The 22,639-nt window shown below is 63.0% G+C and overlaps 1 protein-coding gene across 3 annotated transcripts in view; it reads left to right on the top strand.

Annotated features, from left to right (window-relative positions):
* The window catches only part of TAFA5 (TAFA chemokine like family member 5), a 154,828-nt gene that overhangs the window by 55,494 nt on the left and 76,695 nt on the right, over positions 1-22,639 (top strand). The window contains exon 1 of one of the 3 annotated variants that reach the window (XM_077914063.1): positions 5,434-5,591. The exons of 1 other annotated variant lie outside the window; for it this stretch is intronic. In XM_077914063.1, the coding sequence (XP_077770189.1) occupies positions 5,501-5,591 (91 nt within the window). In that variant the 5' untranslated portion in view covers positions 5,434-5,500. Of the gene's footprint in view, positions 1-5,433; positions 5,592-6,247; positions 6,393-22,639 lie in introns of those variants that run through there. One more of the 3 variants, XM_077914064.1, reaches the window with a different exon arrangement.

The raw sequence follows: 22,639 nt of genomic DNA, 5'->3' as shown, positions 1-22,639 counted from the left end.
CAGACTTGCCCGGTGTCCCGACCTGCAGCTCCACTCCCACACGGCCTCCTGTGCCCAAGGCCTCCCCAAGGGTGTGGCCGTCTGGGTCGGCATGCAGGCCCCAACACTGCTCCTGTCCACTCCCGAAGCCTGCCTGCTAGCTCCCTACCTGCTGCATTTACTGCGTCTTCCTCCCTCTGAGGATGCCACCCGGACTCTCCTCCACTGAGATGACTTCTCCCCATTAACCAAGGCCAGAGTCCCGCCCCAACCACTCCTACGGCCTTTGGTGGTTGGAAAGTGCACGTGCTCACACTATTTTAACAAATCCCTGCAGACGGCTATTGCACACACACACCCGTGGACGTGTACACCATTGTCTTATTCTCTTTAGCTACTGCAAACCTTTGCGTTATATGGATAGAACGCACGTCACGTTATCTTTGGGATAATACACTTTCTCAAGTCATAGAACACCACATGGCCTGTGTGTTAAAAAATTCAAGCAGCCAATTAAGTTTTGAAATGACAAGATTCTATGATTCTACCTCCCTGACCGTTTCCCCAGGAGCAAAACTGTGAAGAGTGTACTCTTTGCCCCTTCTGGCCCTTCCGCTGTAGCTGTAGTTTTTACTTACTTTTTTTTTTACCTGACCCTCTGATTTCGGGTGCCTGCTGACATGTTGCGTCTCATCGCCACGGGCTGGCACCTGCCCCCTGTGTTCCAAGCTGGGGAGGATGCACAAAGCCCACTCTCCACTTCCACTTTCCACCTAACTTCCTCTGTATAATTAAGAAAACACAAGAATTAAGAACTTCTAATTATCTTTCTACTATAAATAATTTTCTGAGCTTTATCTACACCTTGGTTTTAAACCTTGAAAATGAAAATATGGCAGTCATGGTATTACTCCACAGATTTTATGCATATGTCACATTTGTGGTGAGCTCGGTGGAGAAAGAGGGATTTATTGCAAAGGGTTTTAGCAGTGGAAGGAGATTCTTCCATGTGTGAGGGCCTCATGCATTTGTACGCATTTTCTTTAGTTTACTGTGGTTCTGAAGAGTCAGAGAGGCTATGTTTTCTTGATCCCATATTCCCACATCCCATTTCTGGATTCCTCTGGCTGCTGGCATGTCAGCTTTTTGTTTGGGGTCTGTCACGGGTTAAACTGAACTCTCAAATGCCCTTCAGTGGTTTGCCATGTGGACAGTTGAGCTGGGTATAAAATTCTGGAAGCCGTATCCTTTCCCGTCAGGACTTAAAAAGCCTGCTCCCATTGCTCCCAGAAGCTGGTTTTGCTAAATGGAAAGTCATTATTAGTTGTTGGTGTTCTGTTTCTTCTGACCGATTTTGAGGTTTTCTTGCATTTCTTGGGTCTGGGCCTGCCCGGTGGATCTGCTCAGAATATGGGGCCCCTAGTATTGGATGATGGGTGTTCTCTTCACATATGTGACTTTTCCTGCTCTCTGTTCCCTTTGTTTTTCTCCTTTAGAATGCCTAGTGAGTGAAAGGTTGGCAGCCAGGATATACCTCGTGTGTGTCTCGACTTTCACCTACCTTCTCGGGGCGCTTTCCACTTGCTCTCTGTTCTGGGACATGCCTTTGCCGGTTTTTTTGCACCCCGGTTTTCAGTAATGCCCATGCCCCTGAGCTTAAAGGTGGTTAGCACATTCATTTCCTGACTTTTTTTGCTCTCTCGGTTTCCTTTACTTCAGAGTAGCCTGAATGATGCTACTTAGAATGATTATTATGATTTCTCTCTTCCTCGAATCATTTCTGATCTCAGCCACCTCATTTCAGGTGTAGACTATCAGCATCCTGAGTCTTCCTTCCTGTTCATGCCACTGCCTTTCTGCAGCTACCTGGTGGTCCTGCCTGCCGGGTCCTCCCTGTCTAGGAATAAAGGCTGAGGTGTGTGCAGTGACTGGTCAGTGTGGGTCACCATGGTCTTGTGAAGCCCAGCAGGCTTCTTGCTTGACTGGGAGAATCTGGGTTGGGGGGTATTTCCCAGTCCTGTTTGTGCAATCTGGGGAAGCCAGTGGGACCCTTCTCAGTGCAACATAGAAACATATAAAGTACCAAGAAAACCAATTATATCAAAACGAGTTTTATCAAATGTTGGAAAGTTGATTTTGATAGAGTAATATGTTTGCTTTATTAAAACATTATGTAAGAACGTCTGGCAGTGGGACAACTGTAATTTGAAGTCAAGGTGAACAGAAACAGTATTTTGCAATATTTGCAACAGCTGTAATGTGATATGAAGATTCCTAGGATTTCTGTCAGTGGCGGAATCACAGTTATATCTACACTATTGTGTTTACTGCCTCTGTGCCCACTCGAAGGTAATGCCGATCGTAAGCCAGAGACATACCACACAGGATGCAGACTTTCTCCACCCAGGGTCTTACGCCTCCAGCATCTGGGGACCTCTCCGGGCTGGGGCCACCTTTCTCTTTGGACAGCATTCCCCTCGCTCAAGCCTGAGCTAAATTTGTCTGACACCAGCTGTGTGTGGCGGGGGAGTGGGCGACAAACCAACGCAGCACTGTGGAAATACAACCCCCTTCCAGCGAGTGTCCACTTTGTGAGCACGTGCCCACGTGCCTTGGACGCGCTGCTTCCTCCTTTGGCAACACAGGCCAGTAGGGGAGGACCTGGGCATGCTTCTGGTGGCTCCAGCTTCAGGCCCTGTCCTGCAGCATCATTCCTGAATTTCTCACCCTTTCTGGCCTCCAGATTGTCCTCATTCTTGACTCTCAACACCATTACAGTTTTATCAATTTTGAAAACGTCTTTCTGGTGAGAACTGGAAGTCTCTGTCCAAGGTCTGCCTTGATGCTTACCCTGGTCTTTTGAACAGACTTCCCAGTGGCACTGGGGCCTCCATCATGTGCACTATTGACCCACTCTTGTGGGCGCCAGCCACAGGGTCCCTCGATCTTCCCGTTACTGCCTCTAGGGGTACAAGCAATGCTACACACATTTACTGGTAGAAGTACTTGGTGCCCAGAGGAGGAGGTGCTTTGGCCCCCACAGCAGGACTCATAGGTCCTCCTAACCTACCTGTTGCAAATAAATGCCCACGTGCTTCTCTTTATGAACTTCCTTTTCTTTAATTCTCTTTACAGAAAGATTCTCCAAATGGTTAGTTTTTAAAGTTCCCCTGGTGAATTTAAAGTATTTTTCAATTTTCCAAATTTCAAATAATATGCACCTAATTGGGAACATGGGATGTCAGTGGTGGGCTTTGTTTCCCGATTGATGTTTCTGTGGGGTCTTGGGTGTGCGAACAGAATAAGCGCCCCGGTGACCCTTAAGCCTTCTGAAGCGGACAGCTCTGCTCCGCGTGAGGAATGACGGCAGTGACCTTGGTGGAGGTCAGACTGTGCACACGAGGCAGGACGGTTCCCCCAGTGATTGCCACAGGTAGGGTATTACTGGAAAGTGTCTAGGGGGTGAAGGCAGGGGAGCAGGACAGGAAACGGGGCTCCGAGAAGGGGCTGCAGAACGCCAGCCCTCTCTGAGGTCCCGAGTCGCTGGCTGGGGCGAGACCGGGGCCACTTCTCTGGGTGAGGGTTGGTACTGGCACCCTCATCTCACAACGCTTCCCAGGAGGGCAGGGGCCTTGGGGACTGATGTCCCCAGAGGCGTGGGAGGGACTCTCAGGTGGCCTCCCCTCTGATCAGGGGCTGGTACCCGAGGATCATGGGAAGCAGGCAGTGGCGAACGGGGCGCTAGTCCTGGCCTGCCCTTCTTTGTTGGATTTGGTGCCTGCGTCCATGTGTCTGCGGATTTCAGGTTCCCCAAACACACAGTGGGGGCCTGGACCTACCTGACCTCTGGGAGCCCCTTCCAGGTCTGCCGGCTTTCCCTTCCTGGTACATAGATGTCTGGGCAGGAAGGAGCCGCCTTCCTGCCAGCCCTACCTTATCCTCACAAAGCCCCTCATGCCCTGGGGAGGGGGAGGTGTCCTTGCCGCCCACCTGTCTGGAGCAAGGCAAAGGCACAGGTTGGTGCAGAGCCTCCGGCCCTCTTCCACATGCCAGCTCTTTGCTGGGCCTTTGAATTCAATTCAGCCAAAACTGCCCGGAGGCCTACCTACTACAGCAGCCTCGGTGCCGGTGCCGGGCAGCCACCCTCAGCAGGACACGGGTGCTCCTGGCCCCGGGCACCGCAGGCGAGGCCAGTGGCCAGAAGGAAGAGCGCCCCTGCCTAGACCGGACCAGGCAGGCAGGGAGGTGCCCCCGTTGCCTCCAGATTGTCGTGGACATCTGGGCATTTGCTGTGCGCCCCCACCTCCCCGGCCCCGGCCCCGGACTTGGTGTGCGTGTGTCCCCGGGCAGAGGTGCCGCGGGTCAGCGGAGGGCAGGAGGGCCGCCGCGAGGCCTGGGCCGGGCGCTCCCCACCGCTGGGGCTGCGCGGAGGGGGCTGGGCGCGCTGGAGGCGGCCGCCCGCCGCGGAGGCTCTGCAGTGAGGCCCCTGCGCACCTAGGTGGAGCCCGACCCGCGGTTTTGGGCTGGACAGGCCCCGCCTGACCCGCGGGCGCGCCAGGCGGGGGCGCTGCAGGGCGGCGGGGGTCCCCCGGGTCCCCTGCGCGGCCCAGTGCGCATCGGCGGCTCCGCGGACCGGGCGGAGCGCAGACGGCGGCGGGCGCGGGCCGGACTCCGGCTGGGGCGAGCGGAGCAGCGGGCGGCCGGGCGGGCCCCACCTGTCGGCACCGCCGCCGGCCCTGCTCGCGGCCTCGCCTCGGGCCTCGTCCGACCGCAGCGGGCGCGCGGCGCGGGGGGCGCGGGGGCGCGGGGCGCGGGGCGCGGGGAGGCCGGCTCCGTCCGGGGCCGCGCGGGCCGCGCAAGTTGGACCTGGGCGGGCTCGGCCGGGCCCCGGCGGCGGCGATGCTGCGGCGGCCCCGCGCCCTGCGCGCAGCCCCGGCCCCGAGCCCGGCTCTCCGCGGCGGCGGCGCGGCCCCCTGAGCCCCGGCCGGAGCGAGCGCGGCGGCGGGGGCGGCGGGGGCGGCGGCGGCGGCGGAGGAAGGCGGCGGAAGGCGGAGGAAGGCGGCGGAGGGCCGAGCGCGCAGGACCCCGTGCGCCGGCCGTTGCGCAATCGGCGGCCCGCCGTCCGGGCCCTGCGGGCGGCGCGGCTCCGGGGGCGGCGGCGGGGCTGATTCATGGGGCCGCGGCGGCCGCCCCCCCGCGCCCGGGCCCCCGGCGCCCCGCAGCCCGCGATGCTGGCCGAGTGGCCGGAGCGGCGGCCGCCGCGGCCCGAGACTTCCCGCTAACCCCCGCCCCCCGCCCCCCGCCTCCCCGCGCCCCCCGCCCCCCGCCCCCCCTGCCCGCGGGACGCGCATCGCCGCCCGGAGCGGCGCCTCCAGTCGCGGCGGCGGCGGCGGGCGGGGGGCGCGGGCGGGCGGCGGGGCGGCTGCACCCGGCGGGGCGCGGATGCGGCGCCTGCACCTTCGCAGCGCGGCTTCGGGGGCTCCGGGGGCTCCGGGGGCGCCGGCCGGGCGCGCACTGCGCGATGCAGCTCCCGAAGGCGCTCTGGGCGCTCGCGGGGGCCGCGCTCTGCTGCTTCCTCGTCCTGCTCCTCCACGCGCAGTTCCTCAAAGAAGGTAATTGTCCCCGCGCCCTGCCCTGGCCGCCGGGCTCCCAGCACGATCCGCCGGCGCCGCTGCGCCCCGAGCGGCGGGGGGCCCCTCCCCGGGAGCTGGGGCGCGCGGGCTCCGGGCCCGGCCGAGGCTGCCCCGCGCCCCCGCCCGCTCCCCGCGCCGCCCGCCGGCTCCCCGCGGCCCTCGGTAGATGGCACCCGCGCTCCACGCTGGCGGCCGGCCGGGCGCGGGGCTGGGCTGGGCTCCCCGAGCCGGGCGCGAGGCCTGCGCGCCGCCGGCCGCTCCCCACTGTGCCCGCGGGGCCGGGCCGGGGACCTGCGGGCCGGGGTGCGCGCGCGGCCCTCCCCGGGCGCCCGGGTCCCGGTCCTGCGACGTGCTCAGGCGCGCGGGGTGGCGGCCCCGGAAGGCTGCGCGGTTCTTCTTGGGGACAGGGGAGCCTCTCTCCCCGGATGCCGGCGCGGTCGGGTGGGCACCCCTGCAAACTTCCCGGCCCGGGAGCAGGGCTCTCCTGGAGCTCCGTCCTGCCGCAGCCTGGGCTCAGCCTGGCGGCACAGCCGACCCCGGCTGCACCCACTGCCCCCGCGGCTGTCGGGTGCCCTTGCCCTCAGGCACCTTGCCACCCACCGGTGCTGCCCCGCGCTCCCCCTGGCCGGCAGGGAAGGCGAAGCATAGGAGGGAGCTGGTGTGGCTGGGAAATGCCGGAGGATCCTCATTAGCTCCGGGTTCCTACAAAGGAAGGATTTGCAACATTCAGCTGCTTCCCTGCCTAATTAATGAGCTGCTGCTGGCTTCCCAGGGAAGCAGGTAGGTGTGGGAGGCCAGCCCCAGGCCGGGTGACCTCCCCCCAGCGGCCCCATGTCCGTTCCTCTCCCTTGGGTTTAGGTCCAGGCCCCAAGGGGAGAGGTGGCCGTCCCAGGGGTTTGCTGTAGGCCTGCCCTGCCCTGCAGGGGCCTGATGCATCGCCCCCCGAGGGTGGAGGCCAGCTCCCCCCAACACTGGCTACCTGACCTGCATCAGAAGTGGGTGGTTCTGCTTTGGGCTGGTCCGGCCGGGCTGGCACGACTCCAGAGGGCCGTTCTCAGCTGTGTCCTCACCCAGAGGATCCGAGGACCCACCAGGTGGCCAGAGGGCCCCCTGGGCAGCTGAGCCTTGTTCAGATGTTATGCCCTTCACTTTTCTTTCCCTTTTTTTGGGTGGGGAAGGGATTCGTTTTGGAGAGGGAACGCGTGCTAAAGTTTCACTGCGTCTCTCCAAGGTCGCAAGTGCCCGTCTGTGTGGGGAGTTTGTGTGATGGAGGGAATCGTCCCTGGTTCTGAAGCTGTGACTTAGTAAGCGACTGAAGCCACTGGCTGCTCTGATGGCGTGTGGCTGAACGATTCCCTCCCCTGTGCCCCACGGGAGCTGACCGGTCCCCGTCCCTTCGGAGGACGGTGCCATCCTCCTGAGGCCTCGAGCCTTAAGGACGCTTTCTTTTGGTCTAGGGGCAAGAGCTTCTATCCCTGGGTTCGAAGATGCTGCGTGCGGGGCAGGTCAATGTTTGAGCAAATCACCGGGCTCAGAAGTGAAGTATTTTTGAGGGCCGGTTATTGAGAGTCCTTTGCAGAAGATCTCGGCGTTTACTTTGAAGCAGACACATACGTGTCAATGTTCTAGAAAGCGGTGTAGGAATGGGGGCCGGGCAGGACACGGGGCCGTGGAGCAGGTGCGAGCTCCGATGCCACCGAATCCTTTAGCCAGACGGGAAGTCCAGTGTTTGCCTGCGCAGCACCACCCAGGGGTCCTGGAAGTCCCGTTAGTCGGCCTGGAAACGGTGGTTCTCGCGGCCTGGGGGTGGCCCAGCAGCATCCCTGTCTTTTGACCTGCCCCTTTCGTCCCCTTGGCGGGGCCCACCCTCGTTGCACGGGAGACGCAAGCTGCAGGCGCCGGGCCGCTTTGCTCCGGGAGCGTGCTGGTCAGCAGGAGGGAGGTGGAGAGGCGGGCCGGCAGGCAGCTGGGGCTCGTCGTCCGCAGATGAGCGGGAAAGAGTTGTTTCAATAGCCATTTCCATGAATCTGGTGTTTCAGGGATGAAGAATGGGGGACGCGGGGAGCCGTTTGTCCACACTTCGCCTTTTGTGCAGACATGCAGGTCACCCTGTGGCTGGTCGGTCCCCCTCTGGCCAGTCCGCCTCCCACTGTTTGGGAAGATGAATAGGGCTGTGACTGGGGAGGGATGTGCATTGTGATTCCCTAATTGCAGCCCTGGCTGGCCCAGCCTTTGTAGGAGCGGGCCTGGCTCGGGCAGCTGGAGAGAGCCCCTGGCCGTGGCCATGGCCGTGGCCGTGGCCGGGGCATGGGAGGCCGGGGCGTGCCGGGGCCCCGACAGCACCTTCCCTGCTCACTCCTCGGGACACCTGGACCCTGCCCTGGGATGCAGGAGGCCCCGTGTTCAGCTCCTGAACGCAGCGTGCAAATAAATGTACGTTTGGGGATCCTAGGACCTGGTTCAAAACACAGCCGCGTACTTAAGGGGCCGGGCGCCTCTGCGATGGCAAGCCAGGCCCAGGGTGGAGGAGGGCCGCCGCTGCTTTCTCCCCTTCGCTCCGCGTGGTCTCAGGACGCGGGGGCAATGGAACCGCTGGAATTGGAGCTGTAGCTCCCACCTCCCTCTTCAAGGGACTTTAATAGATCTTTCTCCCATCTTTCATTCGCTTGACGGATTACGGCCCTGCCCGCAGATTAACGGCTTTTGTGTTGATGTGAAGATGAACAAAACCAGTAAGGACCGGCAGGGAGATGTGAGCGCCGACCCCTCACTGGGCCCGGCCCCTTGGGCGCCGAGGTTTGGGTGCTTGGGGTCGCGCAGGAGACGAGGCAGGAGCAGGGCCAGGAAGTGCGAGTGGGAGGGAGACTCCGGGATTTGTGTCTGTAACACGGTCGGGAGGTAGAGGTCCGTGTCTGTAAGTCCTCCCGGCAGCAGGGGCGTGCGTGAGATGGGTGAGCCCCGCGTCTGCAGCTGGGCACTCGCCGTGGCCCCCGGGGCCTGGACAGCCGCTCTGGGGCACACGCAGCGTGATTGAGTCAACACGACTCAACACTCACACGCAGGGTTAGCTGCTCGCTGTGAACCCAAGGCTGGGGTGGGGGGGGGCATGCTTGACCCTGTCGAGTCCCTGGGCGGCCTCCCGTTAATGGACGTGGCTCTGTGCGCGGATCACTAATTGCTGTTCTGGTCACAAGAGTAGCCGCCAGCACGGAGCGTTCCCGTGTTTGTCACAGCCGGCAGCTAATTTTAAACAACAGAGAATTTAGGGCTAACGGCACCTTTTCGAATGTATGATTCCATCGGAAATATTGATTCAATCAAAAAAAAAATGAAAACAAAAATCTTCCCGGTTAGAGCACGTGTGCTCCCCCGAGGTATGAGCGGGTTGGTGAGGGTGTGGTGGTCCTGGGAGCTCCAGGCTGGGCGCCGTGCCCTGTGCCTTTGGGGTGCCGCACACAGGTGTATGTGCACACGCACACGGGAGGTCCCAGCCCTGGGCTCTCCCAGTGGGCCCATGACCCCGACCCCACCGAGTCCTGGCGACTTCTCCCTGCATGGGGAGCACAGTCCTGGGGGGGCCCGGCAAGTGCGTGTGGCTGCGGGGAGGTGGGATCGAAAGGCTCAAAGAGTAACCGGCTCTTTTATCATTTACTATCATTCCTCGTGTGACAGAGAATCTAAATAAAACCCACACTCACCTTAATGGGAGGCTGGGCGCAGAGTGTCTGACAGCCGTGAAAGTTAACACCTAAAAGGACCGGAAATGGAGGTGACTCTTCAGACGTGATGTGGCTCAGTCCTGCTGTGAGCGGTGGGGGCAGCCTGCGGAGGCCCCTGGGGAGGTGGGCGCGCTGCCTGGGGCCCGCAGAGCCCGCGGTGTTGGGGTCACACACGTGGGGGCGGGGGGGGGACCGAGCTGATGCTGCCCCCCCGCAGCAGCCCCGGGAACAGGCCTCGGCCTCGCTTGGTGGGAGAGCCGCGCAGAGGGCAGCAGGACCCCTCCCGGGGCCGCACATCCACATTTGCGCCCGTGTATGGAGGGCAGGCCCCCAAGCAGTGTGGGAACCCCAGGAGGGGAGAGGCTATGGGGCGGCCACAGCCCCTCCCTCGGCGGTTGTAACAAGGACTGATGAGTGACGTGGGGTTGGATGACTCGAAGGTTCCCCAGGCTTGTGTGTAACGCCCTTCGGTGCGTGGAATCGGTGACGTGCATCGTGAACCGGGTTTGAGGCACAGCTGCGGACGTGGGGGCCTAGCGCCTGGGTGGTGGCGCCAGGACCCAGGCAGGGGCCGCCACTCCTTCCTCTCCATCACGTAGAGATAAGCGTACAAACACGTGTGACATGTGTGAAGGGAGTCCTGACATGGACATGCACGCAGGTGCGTCTGCCCCTGACGTGGGGCTGCTCCTCACACGCGTGTTCTAGCAAATGGATTCGGGGTGTGTTTTGGGTGGACATTAGTGACTCCCGTGGCTGCCCTGCCTGCTGCAGGGTGCCCAGCCTGCCCTCTGGGAGCTCTTCCTGCGCGGAGGCCAGACCCGTCCCTGGGCCCCCCCCCCACCCTGGGTGTGTGTGGCACAGCCTCAGCCCTAGTCACACGTATGCTCTCTCGCGCACACATTCGTGCACACACGGACGGATGTGCACACGGCCCCTGTGCCTGCAGCCTCTCAGCCCGATGAGGGGCATGGAAGGGGAGGTCTCTGCGTTTCCCTCCCTTACGCCTGACATCGTGTATGGCCGAGCGTCTCCAGAAGGTTCCACGCCTCGCGTGGCCACATTCCATCCTGTGGAAGGGGTGTTTTCAGAGTGAGGCCCAGCGAGGTCATAGAGGTCAGCAGGACGGGCACCGCGTGTGTGCTCACGTTGCCCTTTTCTCTGCAAGGACCCACCCATCCCCTTGCACGCCTGCACACTTACTCCCCTCACACGTCCTGGATGCCTTCGTGCAGACCCGAGCCGTGGCTCACACACGCTTGTGCAGATGGCCTTTGGGATGCGGAAGCCAGACTGGCATGGTGCCAGGTGCGTCCCTGGCCGGCAGGATGGGAAGGCAGAGAAGCTGAAGCTTCGGGCGGCTGCGCGGGGTCCTTGGCAGATGGGTCTCTAACCCCGTGCCGGGCGCCTGGCGGCTGTGCTCCTTCTGGGCTCGGTTCACCAACACACGTGGGCAGACGACCCCCGGGTTACATCAGCCGGACGGGATGGTGCTCGGGGTGGTGGCGAGGGGCTCAGGGCTCTGGGGGCAGACGCCAAGCCGAAGAGGATGCGGGATGCCAGCTGATCTGGTCGGTGCGCAGCCGCTCACAGCGTCCCTGCTGAGTGCACCCCACTCCCTGCCCGTCTGAGCTCCAGCCTACGCTCCCAGCTGCTCCCAGCCCGGGAGGCCTTCCCGGGGACCTGGCTTCCAGGGCGGCCGGTGCGGGACGGCCAGGCTCCCCGCCCTTCCGGGGGCGCTGACGGCCAGGCCACGGCGCACCCTCCCCGGACAGATTGACAGGCCTCCAGGAAGGGCGTCCCCACGGGAAGGGAGCAGCAGGACCAGCAGACAGGGTGGGGGGGAAGGTGGCCGAGGGGGGCGGTAGGCCCGATCCACCTGCTTTTTCAGGAGTTTCCTTAGTTACCAAGTGCTCGGGGACCCTGGCGACGTCCCCCTGCAGATGCTGTTGAGAGAGGCGGCCCACGGCTGCGGGCAGGGAGGGAGGGTAACGGGTGTCATGGAGCTGGGCCTGGGCTGAGAGGGAGGCCCTTGCCATGGACACACCCAGGTTCCCGACAGCGAGCCGGCAAGAAGCCCAGGGACAGGCCGTCCCCATGCTGGGGGGCGGGGGGCACCTCTCTGGACGGGGAGGTGGGGAGGAGGGTGAGCATCTCCCCCGGAAGTCCTGGCTGCACTGGATCGCTCTGCTCTCCCCCGTCCACACTGCCTGTGCGATTTGCTGCCCCGAGCCCAGGGAAGACGTCGGGCAAGGGTGCACAGATTGCTTTCCCGTCGTGGGGTGTCCTTGAGGCCACTGTGACCGTCTGCGCCTGCCACGCTCAGCTGTGTGACCTGACGGTGCCCACGGCCACTCCCCGCTGATTCCCGAGGGCACGGGACCCTTTTGTCCAAACAGATTTGTGGGAAGTGGTGGTGGAGGTCCCCCCACGTGCCCTGCACCTCCTCCCCGCAGCCAAGAGGTCTGAGGACTCTGGCCCAGCCCACCAAGAGCTCCCCTGCAGCCCTGATGTCCTGTGTGTTGCACACTCGGGCCATCACCTGGGGAGCCCTGCGTGGGGCGTCGTGGTGGAGCTCTCGGCGAACTGACATGCATCCCTTGGGCGCCCCGCCTGGGCTACGTGGGCACGTGCGCAGGGGCATCCCAGGACCCACCTCCCGTGGGGCTGGCCAGAGCTGCCGTGGTCATGCAGTGTTGCGGGACCGGCCGCTGTGTCACCCGAGCAATGGTGTGTGCGGTTCCCCTGCACCTAGGGGCTCGTCGAGTCACTTTGCTCTTGTCTGCTTCTCCCTGAATGGCGGAGGTGGAGGCCGGCTGCAGGGGGAGGGCCGGGAGCGGGAGCAAAGGACATTCCCCCGGACTTGACTCTCAGGCCTGCGGTGCCAGACGGCCCCACGCCCATAGGGCTCATCCGTCCCGAAGCCCCCGAGCCGTGGCGGAAGGACGAGCACTGCTCCCTGGCTGGCGGATGCTGGGGCTGCCACCCCCCGCCCGCTTGCCCCAGGTGCACCCCGCCCCGTCCTCCTCTCTTCCTGTTCTGCACTTTTGGAAACAGACTGGGCTCTGCTGGGTCTCGAGCTCAGCGCCCCGCTCGTGGAGCTGCGTCCGCCCCCAGCTCACGGCCCCTTGGATCCGCAGAGGGGAGGCCCTCGCTCCCAGCTGGGCCTGGGCCGAGGCCCCGGGGACGCCGGCGCTGCGTGCGGGGGGGTTGCTTTCCCTTTCTGCGTGGGAAGGCCAAGGCGAGGTGTGCAGCGCCCCTGCAGGAAGAGGGCCCTGGCCGTCTGGGACAGGTGGTGTCATCCTCAAGGCCGTACGCCTGCCCTCTGGGGAGGCCATGGGGTTAGAGCTCCCTGGATGCCAGGGCCCCGGGCCGGGGCCTCAGTCTCCTGGTGACAACAGGACCTGCAGCTGGATGTGCCCAGGGGGTCCCTCTGCCCTGCCCCTGCCCTGCCTGCAGGTGCCCCCAGCTTGTGTGGGGCGGGTCCTAGTGAGTGTCCGTCCGGGGTGCTGCCCGAGGACCCTGCGGGAATACCTGTCCCCGCACTGTTCCTGTCCACACTCGCCCCTGTGGGTTCTAACCCACGTCTATTTAGAGGCTGTTCTTACTTTATTTATTTATTTATTTATTTATTTATTTATTTATTTATTGTTCTCACTTTAAAATGCACGTTCTTTGGCTTGGTCGGTCGAGCCTCTGACTCTCGATCTCAGCTCAGGTCAGGATCTCTGGGTCATGAGTTCGAGCCCCGTGTTGAGGCTTAAAAAAAAAACAACAGGGTTTTTTTTTTTTTTTTTTTTTCCGGAACACAGAAGGCAGGTTTTATTAACTCGTGACCTGTCTTCTCCAACTACCACGGCGATGAGCCAGGCCCTCTGGGTTGCTGCGCTACGAGCGGAGCCCAGGCCTGCATGTCAGTAGCTCTGCCCCGAGGACTTCAGGGGGTGTTCGGCGCTCTGACCCCAGGGGCAGCCACAGCACCCCGCTCCCAGGACTGTTGCCTCCACGACAGCCTTGATAGGCGTGCGCCGAGCACACACCCAGCGCCTGCTGTATGCCGGGCAAGGCTCTGTGCTGGGGAGCCAGTGGCCCTGGGGGGAGAGGTGGAGCCGGAGCTCAAGTGTGTGCACGTGTGAGAAATGCACATGTGGGGCCCCCCAAACGTGTGTGCCCAGAGTGTGTGGATGCAGCCATGTTTGGAGATGGGGTCTTCGCAGAGGTCGTTTAGCTAAGGGTTTGGAGACAGGGTCACCCTGGATCATCCTGGGTGAGGGTCCACCCTAATCCCACAACAGGTGTCCTTAGGAGAGAAGAGCTGGGGGTGCAGGGGGGGTGACACGGCCACCGGGAGCGGGAACAGGCAGGAAGGAGCCTCCGGAGGAAGGGGGCCCTGCTCCCTGCACAGGGACCTCTGGCCTGCAGGCCCCCCAGAGAGTGGATTCCTGTTGCTTGAACCGCGTGTTTGTGGTGACGTGTTAGGGCAGGTGGTGGAGGGAGCACATGGCCGGGGAGTCACGTGCATGTGCCGGGGCTCGGGGGAGGGGGAGGCATGCTCTCGGGGGTGCAGGGGCTCGCCGTGCTCCTCCCCTCTGGCTCAGGCAGGGGGCCGGGATGGCACACGCGCGCGCAGTGGCTTCTCTTCGGGGTGTTTGCACCCACGGAAGCGACGCCCTTGGAGCTGCAAGTCGGGGTGCACGCTGCCTCCCCAGGTCAGCCGTCGGGTGGAGCAGATGCTGCAAATCCAGCATCTCCCAGAGTGCGGCACGCGCCGCTGCCGGCCCACGGGCTGGCTTTATGCAGGACACGGGTCGGCGTTTTGCACATTTTGTACATTTTGCACGTGTGTGTGTTTTTACGGTTACCTTCTATTTGTGGTGGTGGTGTTGCATCCTGGTCACGGGAGACGCGGGCTGCCTTCAGGTGGGAACGTGGTCTTGGGCGTGGGGAAGGCGTGGAGAGGTACCTCGCAGGCGGGATGCGCATCTGCTGAGCGCCCGCCGGGTGTGCAGGACCGGGCGCCGGTGGGCGGGGGTCAGGCTGCAGGCCCCGGGAGCTCCGGAGACTTCCGCAGGTGTAGGGGGCTGCGCTTGAGGAGCCCTGGTTGCTTCCTTGGGTGTCCAGGCTGGCCAGGGACCGAGAGGCTCTCCGCTGGGGGACCCGGGCTCCAGGGCGGACGTCAGAGGGGACGGTGGCTCTGACGGCACGGCACGAAGCACCGCACATGGGGCGCCCCAAGCACAGACAGACACGTGGGGTCCCAACTGCGGAACGGAACCACGTTCTAGAGCAGGGTGTCAGCAGGGCTGTTCCTTCTGGGGCTCCTGATGCTCCCCGACCTCTCTCTGGGGAGGACCGCCCAGTCTGGGTACCCCTGGCTTGTGGCTGCCGTCTCTGAGTCTTTGGACTGGGCGCCTGCGTCCTCACCCCTCCCAAATGCCCCGCTCGTCTCTTGCAAGGACCCTCGTCCCTGGATTTAGGGCCACCCGGATTCAGCATGATCCCATCTCAAGAGGCTTCATCATATTCGCAAGGACACTTGCTCCATTGAGGCCACGTTCTGGGTTCTGGGTGGACCCCTCTTTGGGGGGCCGTTGTCTTACTGTGTTAGGGGTGGAAGCAGGTGTGCCCTGGTGTCTGGCCCCAACCCCATCACCCTGGGCCGGAGGCCCCGATCTGGGCGACCGTCGAGCTGCAGCTCAGCCCTGCTCCAGGCCAGTGCCCCCCCTTTGCGCCGGGGTTCTGCGGCCTGTGGGTATGCGGGGGGTGGGGGTGGGAGGTGGGGCGGGCGGCCAGCGGCTCCTGCCCCTTGAGGACGCCGCGGCTCCACGCCCTTGTGGGTGCGTCTCCCCGGGCCGTGCGGGGGCTTCCACTCGGCGCCCCGGGGCCACCTTGGGAGCCAGCCTGCCCGGGACCGTTTGAAAACTAATCTATCTTTTTTTTAAAAGAAAATTGTGAAAACCAGTTTGACATTTGTGCCTGGCCTGCCCCAAAGCGTTTTTGATTCCAATTGGAATAGGCTTTTGCCAATTTGGCTGTTACCTGGTAAGTTATTAAGAACCTGTTTCTGGTGTTTCTTTTTTTATTCCTGGTTTTCCCTTAGCGCCCTAATTCCTGTTAGTTGAAGGGTACTTCTTTTTTTTTTTTTTTCCCGTTAAGTGCGTGGTTTGGCAACAAAAGCGAAGTGCAGACGTTGGTGTTTTGAGTTTTTCCTCCGTTGCTGCTGGGAGGGTGTGAACAGGGAGACCATACCCCACTTTCCATGCAGAATCTTCTAGAATGGAAGGCAGGTCCTCCTGGGTGGGAGGCACTGTTCAAGCAGCAGCTCAGGGAGTGGGAGGGGGTCCCCAGGCCCGGTCCCTGGCTGTCCCCTGGGCTCCCGCTCCCGGGGGCTCTCATCGCGTGCCTCTGCCCCCCAGGCTGGCAGGCTGGCAGGCTGGCTGCAGCCTCCCCCCCCCCCCCCGCCCCGCCCCGGTTGGCTCAGCACATTGTGGGAGGCCAAGGAAGTGTCTGGAAGGTTCTCTCCTCTTACAGGCTGGGGAGGGACACGGGAGGCCTGGGCCGGGCAGGGGTCCCGGTGAGTGAGGACGAGGGGCGCACTGTACCCCCGGGGGGGTCCGAGGCCGAGGTGATGGCCGTAGCCTGCAGGGGCTGTGCGGGGTGGAAGGAAACGGTGGGTGCCCCGGCCTGCTCGGTGGGGGGGCTGGGTCCCCCTGCGCGCCAGCCTGTGCTGTGTCCTGTAATGTCCTCAGAGGAGGCAGGTGAGCGGGTGAGGCTTGCTGAGGCCACGTGGCCCTGAGCCCCCGTGGGGGGGGGTGCATCTCCCAGTCCAGGGGCCTCCTGAGCTGCCGTGCACGGGCCCTGGGCCAACACCCTCCCAGGGACCTGCCCTTCCCGCCCACCAGTCACTGAGCGCCCCCCTCCCCGTGGCCTCCCAGGCGCCGTCTCGGCTCTCCTCCCGGTCAGGTGACCTGGTATGCCTTGTGCCTCAGTTTACCCCCGACGGGAAGCTGTGACAGCAGGTCCTCCAGGTGGAGGTGAGGGCGAGGGCGAGGTGAGTGCACGCACGCAGGAGGTCAGAGCCACGCGTGGAAGGTGCAGTCCTTGCATCCCGCCCGGCCCCGCCACCCTCCTGCCCGCCCGTCCTCCGACCCGCACTGGCCCCACCGCGGCCCGCCCTCCACCCGCCCCTTGGCTTCCTTGTTGTTCGTGCTGGGCCCTCCCTCGGGTACTGAGAAGCGATTCTTGGGGGGCTCTGGGCGGAGGGGCGCAGAGGGAGGAGCACGGTGTTGGGGGAGGACTGGAAGACAGAATTTTCCAGAATACTTAGCAGACACAGGCAGAGGGGCATCCGTGAGGTCCCAGCTGTGCTTTCTGGGGCTGGTCTCCGGAGGTCGCTGGGGCTGGTGTTTGCAGAGCCTCCAGCGGGCTCCTGGGGGCTCCCTCAGGGCTTGCTGAGCGAGGGAAGGGGAGCCGTCAGAGTGGTGGCCTTGGCTGCAGCCGCGGGCGGGCGCTGTCCCCTGGTGACCCAGCTATCAGGGAGCAGACGTGGGGTGGCCGCCCTGCAAGCCGTCTCCACCCGTGGGGCACCCACTGAGCTCCCCGAGCGAGTCCTTGTGCCCAGACCATCCAGGCCCTGCCCCATCCCCGTGGCTTCTAGGTTCTGTTTGTAAAGAGGAGCCTCAGAACCCGTTGATGCAGAGGCTGGCGATGAGGGCTAAGAAGTGCGTGGAATGGTCCGGCTGCTTCATTGACAGATGGGGAAGTTGAGGCAGGGGCTGACTCACCCAGGGTCACGTGGGTCTCTGTTGATGGCATTGGCTGACGTCAGGGAGGCTGGTGTGGCCAGGGGCTTCCGGATGGCTCTTCCTGGTGCAGCAGCAGTGGGGGGCACCCGGGGACTGCTGGGGGGGCCCGGGACAGAGCCTGGCTAGCTGCTAGAGTGCAGAGGACCCACCCCCCGTTGTGCAGGGGCCTGCAGACCCTCCCGGGGCCTCAGAGCTGCACGTTCTGTGTTCACCCGGCGATGCATGCGTCTGTTCTCGGGCACCAGGGGGGCGGGGATGCTCTTGGCTGGCAGGGCCGCCCCAGGCTTGGAGTGCAGCCGGGACCCAGGCTCGGGGCGGGGGGCAGCGGGGGGCATGCACACTTCAGTGCATCTGAGCCCCGGGGGGCCGATGGCATGGGCCAGGGAGCCCGAGCAGCCCTGCAGGGCTCGCACCTCCCGGCAGCCTCTTGGCTCACCCTGGTGCCCAGCGTGTACCTGTCCACATACACGCTGTCCCCTGTGCCCGGAGACCTGGGGCCACTCATGGTTCTCAGGGGGCTGGCCTGCAGGTCCCCCTTTCCCAGCAGGTGCCTGCTTGTCCATGAGTGTGACCCTAGAGCTTCGGGGCTGGGCTGTGGCATGCGGTCCTTGCCTCTCTGGGGTCTACCATGGACCAGGCACCCTGTCGGTGTCTCCAGGGCCCCCACGGTCCAGCCCGATGGGAACTCGGACCTCTTGGTGTGGAGCTCTGGCCGCCATGCCCAGGGAACCTCGGTCCAGCTTGCCACTGGGCCTTGGGATGGACTTGGCTGGGGGAGCAGGGTTCCCTTTCCGGGCGTGCCCTGTTCTGCCTGGAGGAGCCCTTTGGCCCTGTTGGCCCTGGAGCTCCACGAGCACACCCTCGGCCTGTCGGGCGCTGCTGCTACCACAGGGAGACTCCCGGGTGTGCTGTGCCCATCAGCGGGGGCCAGTGAGGCCTCACGTCCTGGTCGGTGAGACTGGAAGTGTCTCCTTGAGCCCATGGCCCGGTGGAGGGGAGTCTTCCCTTTGGGGAGCAGTGTGCCCAGATCTACAGCCTTCACTGCCCCCAAATGCAGAGGAAATCTCGTTATGCCTTCTCTGGCGGAAACACAATCCCGGGTCCCTGCAAGGAGACCAACCCTAAGTTCTGGGGGACTCCCTGTTCCCAAAATGATTGCACCCTAGATGCCTTTGCTTCTCCAGGCCCCGGGGTTGGAGGTGGGGGTGGAGGCAGAGGTGATGACCCTCACTGTCGGCTCCAGCTGGGGTCTGCAGGCCTGGACGCCGGGGTGCTCCTGCTGGGGGGACAGCAGGCTGAGGAAACGGTGCGTGTGTGCCACCAGCGGTCGTGGGGTCCTTGCTGGGCGGGGGTGCTGGCAGCTGCTGTCCGAGCCGAGGCAGCCAGGTGGGGCTCTGTGGGGGCTGCTGAGACTGTCCCAGTGCCGTGGGTGAGAAGTGACATGCTCGGGGATGGGCAGTGGGGTCAGTGATACGGGGAGCTGCTGCCCGGAGGTGAAGATGCGGGCACCCAGGGCCCCTCTGGGGCCGAGGAGGAGGCCGATTGTGGCGCATCCGCGTCTGTGCGGCCAACTTCCTGGGCTCTAATCCTTCGAGAACAGACCCCATCTCCAACTGCAGCTGAGTTCCAAGACAAATAAATGAAAACTTCTGGTACATGATATCCTGTAACCCTATTAAGTGGCAAGATTATGCAAACAAAATCATTAAGTACGATTACGCAACTTTCCGTGTGGTTCTTACGGGACGTTCATTATCTCCCGTCCTGCTGTACTTATGCTTGATTCCAGGGGAATTAGTGGCATTACTGTTTAAATCTTAACTTTTGTGTTAAGCAGGCGCGTTCCAGAGCTTTTGAAACGTATCTTGAAGGCAGCGCCTTGCGTTTCACGGTTTAACAAGGGAGCGAGCGTGAGGAACCACAGAGCTCACTAACCTGTGGAAATTAGGGTGGTTGTGCCAGTAGGATTTTTTTTTCTCTAATTAAAAACAACACGCTGTTTTCCTGAAATTTCCCAAGATAGAGTCATTCCAGAGGAGGTGAGGGGCAGCCGAAGGGGACGCGGTGGACGGGGGCCCGGGGTGTGCTGCCCTGTGGTCTCCGCGGGTCTGGGCCCCGGCGTGCACCCACGGATGGGCAGGCGACGGCCTTCCCGAGTCCCGAGAAGGCGCGGTGTCCACAGTGGCCATGGACGGGTGGACAGACAGCGGCGGGCACGGGAGTGGAACCTGGGGTGTTACTCAGGCTTAAAGGGAAGGGCTTTCCGACACCTGCTGGGACGCGGGCGGCCGGGAGGCCCCGTGTGAAGGGACATCAGTCAGACACGACGGGATAAGGAGAAATGATTCCGCTTGAATGAGGGACGCAGGTGGCGAGGCCATGGCGCCAGGCGGCCGGTGGGGCTCCCCAGGGGCTGGGGGCAGGGGGCAGGTCATGGCTCGTGGGGACGCGCTTGCAGTTCCGGAAGGTGACGGGGTTCTGGAGGCCAAGGGGCATGTCAGCGGCACGACAACGCGGATGCGCTTAACACCGCTGAGCTTGACACTTAGAGGTGCTTAAGACGGTAGATTTCATGTTAGTGCATCCAGCGCAGTGAAAATAATAATAATAATAAGGTACGTTTTCAGTCGTGTGAAGGGGCATGAAGAGCGCTGGTATGTTACCGTTTTTAAAAATTGTAGGCCTTTTAAAGGGCAGTTTCGGGGTCAGAAAAAAATTGAGCAAGAGATAGAGACGCTCCTCTCGTGCTGTCCCTCCCTCCCTCCCCCGCGGTTAACGTCTGTCGTGGCCCGGGTGCCCCTGCTGCGGGCGATGAGCCAACACCGATGCACTGGCATCAGCGGGAGCCTGCGGCTGACCGTGGGCCCGTCCTGGTGCCCTGCCCTCCTGGGCCCTGGGTGTCCGGCCCTGCACATTCTGTCACGGCGCCGTTTTGGGGACCATGACTCCCCAGGGAGCAGCGGGCGGTCGGGGACCTGGGGCAGCTGGTGCATCCTGTGGGGACAGCGCGAAGCTGGGGGTGTGTGTCTGGGCAGAGCCCCGCTTGCCCCGCAGGGACCCCAGGGAGCCCGGCAGGCTCAGGGGGGAGTCCGGAGCCCCCACCAGCGGGTGCCGAGCCGAGTGGGGTCTTTGGCAGCCCGTGTGGCCACGTTGTCCCTGCCCCGGGAGGCACGTGTGCTCTGTTTCTAATCCTGTGTTTTTGTACGGGTACGCGGGTGTGCGCACGTGAGTGTAGACAGATACGGGCTCCTTCAGGCGTCTTATGCCGTCATGCGTGTGCACGTGTGAGTGAGGAGGGGACACCGCACATTGCACGCAGTCTGAAGGGCGCAGGCGGGGTACGTGCCACGTCCCCAGCAATCCGTGCTCCCGCCGAGCCGTGATCGACACCCGCCCCCCGCCGTATCTTCTCCACGCCCCACGCCCCTTACCCCGGAACACGCACTCGTGAGAACTTGCTGTTAAAGTCGCGCTTCAGTTTGCTCTGTTAGCAGCGTTTCCTGAAGCTCCTTCAGGATCGGAGCGCGGGGAGGGGCCTTCTCTGATCCTGCGTAGCATTCCTCGGCGTGGGCTCTGGAGCGCGTGACCGGCCTCACTGCGGGCGCCTCTGCTGTGAGTCCTGCTGTCGGGGAACATGCCGGCGGGAGCGGCTGTGCTCACCTCCGAGGTGCCGCAAGGGGTACTCGCAGCACGCGGGCCCGGGGGGGTCTGTGCTCCCTCTCACCTCCCTGGAGGCCGGCCCTGGGGACCCCGTCAGGGGGCTCATGCGCGGATGACTCCCCGAGCCCCGGCCTGCGCCATATGCTCGGACCCTGGTCTTCCTCCCAGATGCAGGCGGCAGCCAGGCTCCCGGGGCAGTTGTGAGCCTCGCTTCTCCTCCAAGGCCGATGGGCCGTTTTTATTCGCTTTACTCTATATGGTCACGGCCGCGTCGTGTGGGGTGCTCACCGTATCCCGACTGTAGGGCTCACCGTTTTCCGGGTTGGTCTTTGTTGCCATGCAGATGTTACAGAAAATTCCTGCAGGTGACACGGGTACATCCTGCCCATCATCCGCGTGTTTCAGACTCTGTGGCCGCACCTGCGAGGACCGCGTGTGTCCTCCTCCTCCCTGGGTCGTGTTTGTGGCCATGCACGTTGGTGGGGCCGGTGCAGGCTCGGTGGATGCTGGGTCCAAGAGGCCGGTTTAGCCTTGCCTCAATTTCCAGTGGGGGGAGTTGTGATGTGTAGGGGCAGAGGCGCGGAGGCACGGACCTATTAGATGCCCACCGGGTGGAGGTGGCCGTGCAGAAGCAGCAGCAGCCCTGGCTAAGCTGGCAGCGAGGCCACTTTGCTGGGGGACAGCTGTCCTCTCTGGGGCCAGTGGCGCGGGGTGTCCAGCAGCCCCTGGGCTTGCCCAGTCTGGAGTCCCTGTTACCCTGTTAACAGGTGGTGCCCGTCTCTCTGACTTCGGTCCCATGAGGAGCCTCTGCAGGAATGGCTCCGAGGAGGGGTGGAGGTGATGGTTCCGGTGCCCGGGAGCCGAGGAAGCTGCGAGCTGGCAGGGCTGGTCTCAGGAGCGAGCTCCGAGGCACGGTGGCCAGAAGCTGCCACCGGACCGGGCTGGGCCTTCTGAGGAGGGCCTGACGTCACTGCAGGGCTGTGCCTTTACCAGGCGCCCGTGGTAAAGCTGCGTGTGCCGCAGCAGCAGGACACCCAGAGCTGATCCGATCCAGGTCTCATTGTGCCGCGCTCCCCTTTGTCCCAGGTAACTTCATTTACCAAAACATGACTTTGTGTTACCACACAGCATCGTTCTTGGCTCTGGCGCTGTTGCGTGGTTCTCAGGAGGGCCAGCCTGTCTGAGCGGCAGCGGGCCCCGCTCCGTGTTCCCGCATGCCAGGAGACGGCAGGGCCAGGAGGTCCCCAGGCAGATGGCGGCAGCGTCTCCAGCAGTACCACTTCCCAGATGTTCTGTGATGGGCTTGCCAGGATGCGGGGCCGGGGCTGCAGGACCGCAGTGACCATCGCTTCCAAATGCCATGTTGGGCTTTTTAGGAGAAGGCTTTGCACGGTGGAGCATCCCCTGAAAAATCCTGCTTGCTCCCACGAGGCCCCCCCTCTGCCTCTCAGTTGCCAGAGGTCACAAAGGCCCAGAGTCCACCCAGCCTGGGAGCTGCGGGGCCGCATGAGGGACCCACTTCCACGTGGAGTCATGATGCAGGGTGGACAGGTGCAGGGGGCATCCTGTGGGTGCATGGGAAGGTTCCAGCATCTTCCCTCTTGTCTTTCTGCTGAAGGTGTCAGGGTGCTCTATGCTGAGGCTCCGGAGAGGGGACACCGGCAGACACCTTCCCTGGCACCAGTAGCCTGTACACACCCACGTGGAGCTTCATTGGGGTGCCCCTTGCTGGCCGCTCAGCTGCTCATGTTTTCCATGGAGACTGCTTCCCAGGCTGATGGAGGATTTGGCTGTGGACTCTTGTGGCCCGGGGACAGGTGGCTTTGGGACAAAGATCCCCTTC

Source organism: Canis aureus, chromosome 11, assembly GCF_053574225.1.
Source record: "Canis aureus isolate CA01 chromosome 11, VMU_Caureus_v.1.0, whole genome shotgun sequence".
Classification (NCBI taxonomy): domain Eukaryota; kingdom Metazoa; phylum Chordata; class Mammalia; order Carnivora; family Canidae; genus Canis; species Canis aureus.
This window is presented reverse-complemented; position numbering and strand designations above follow the sequence as displayed.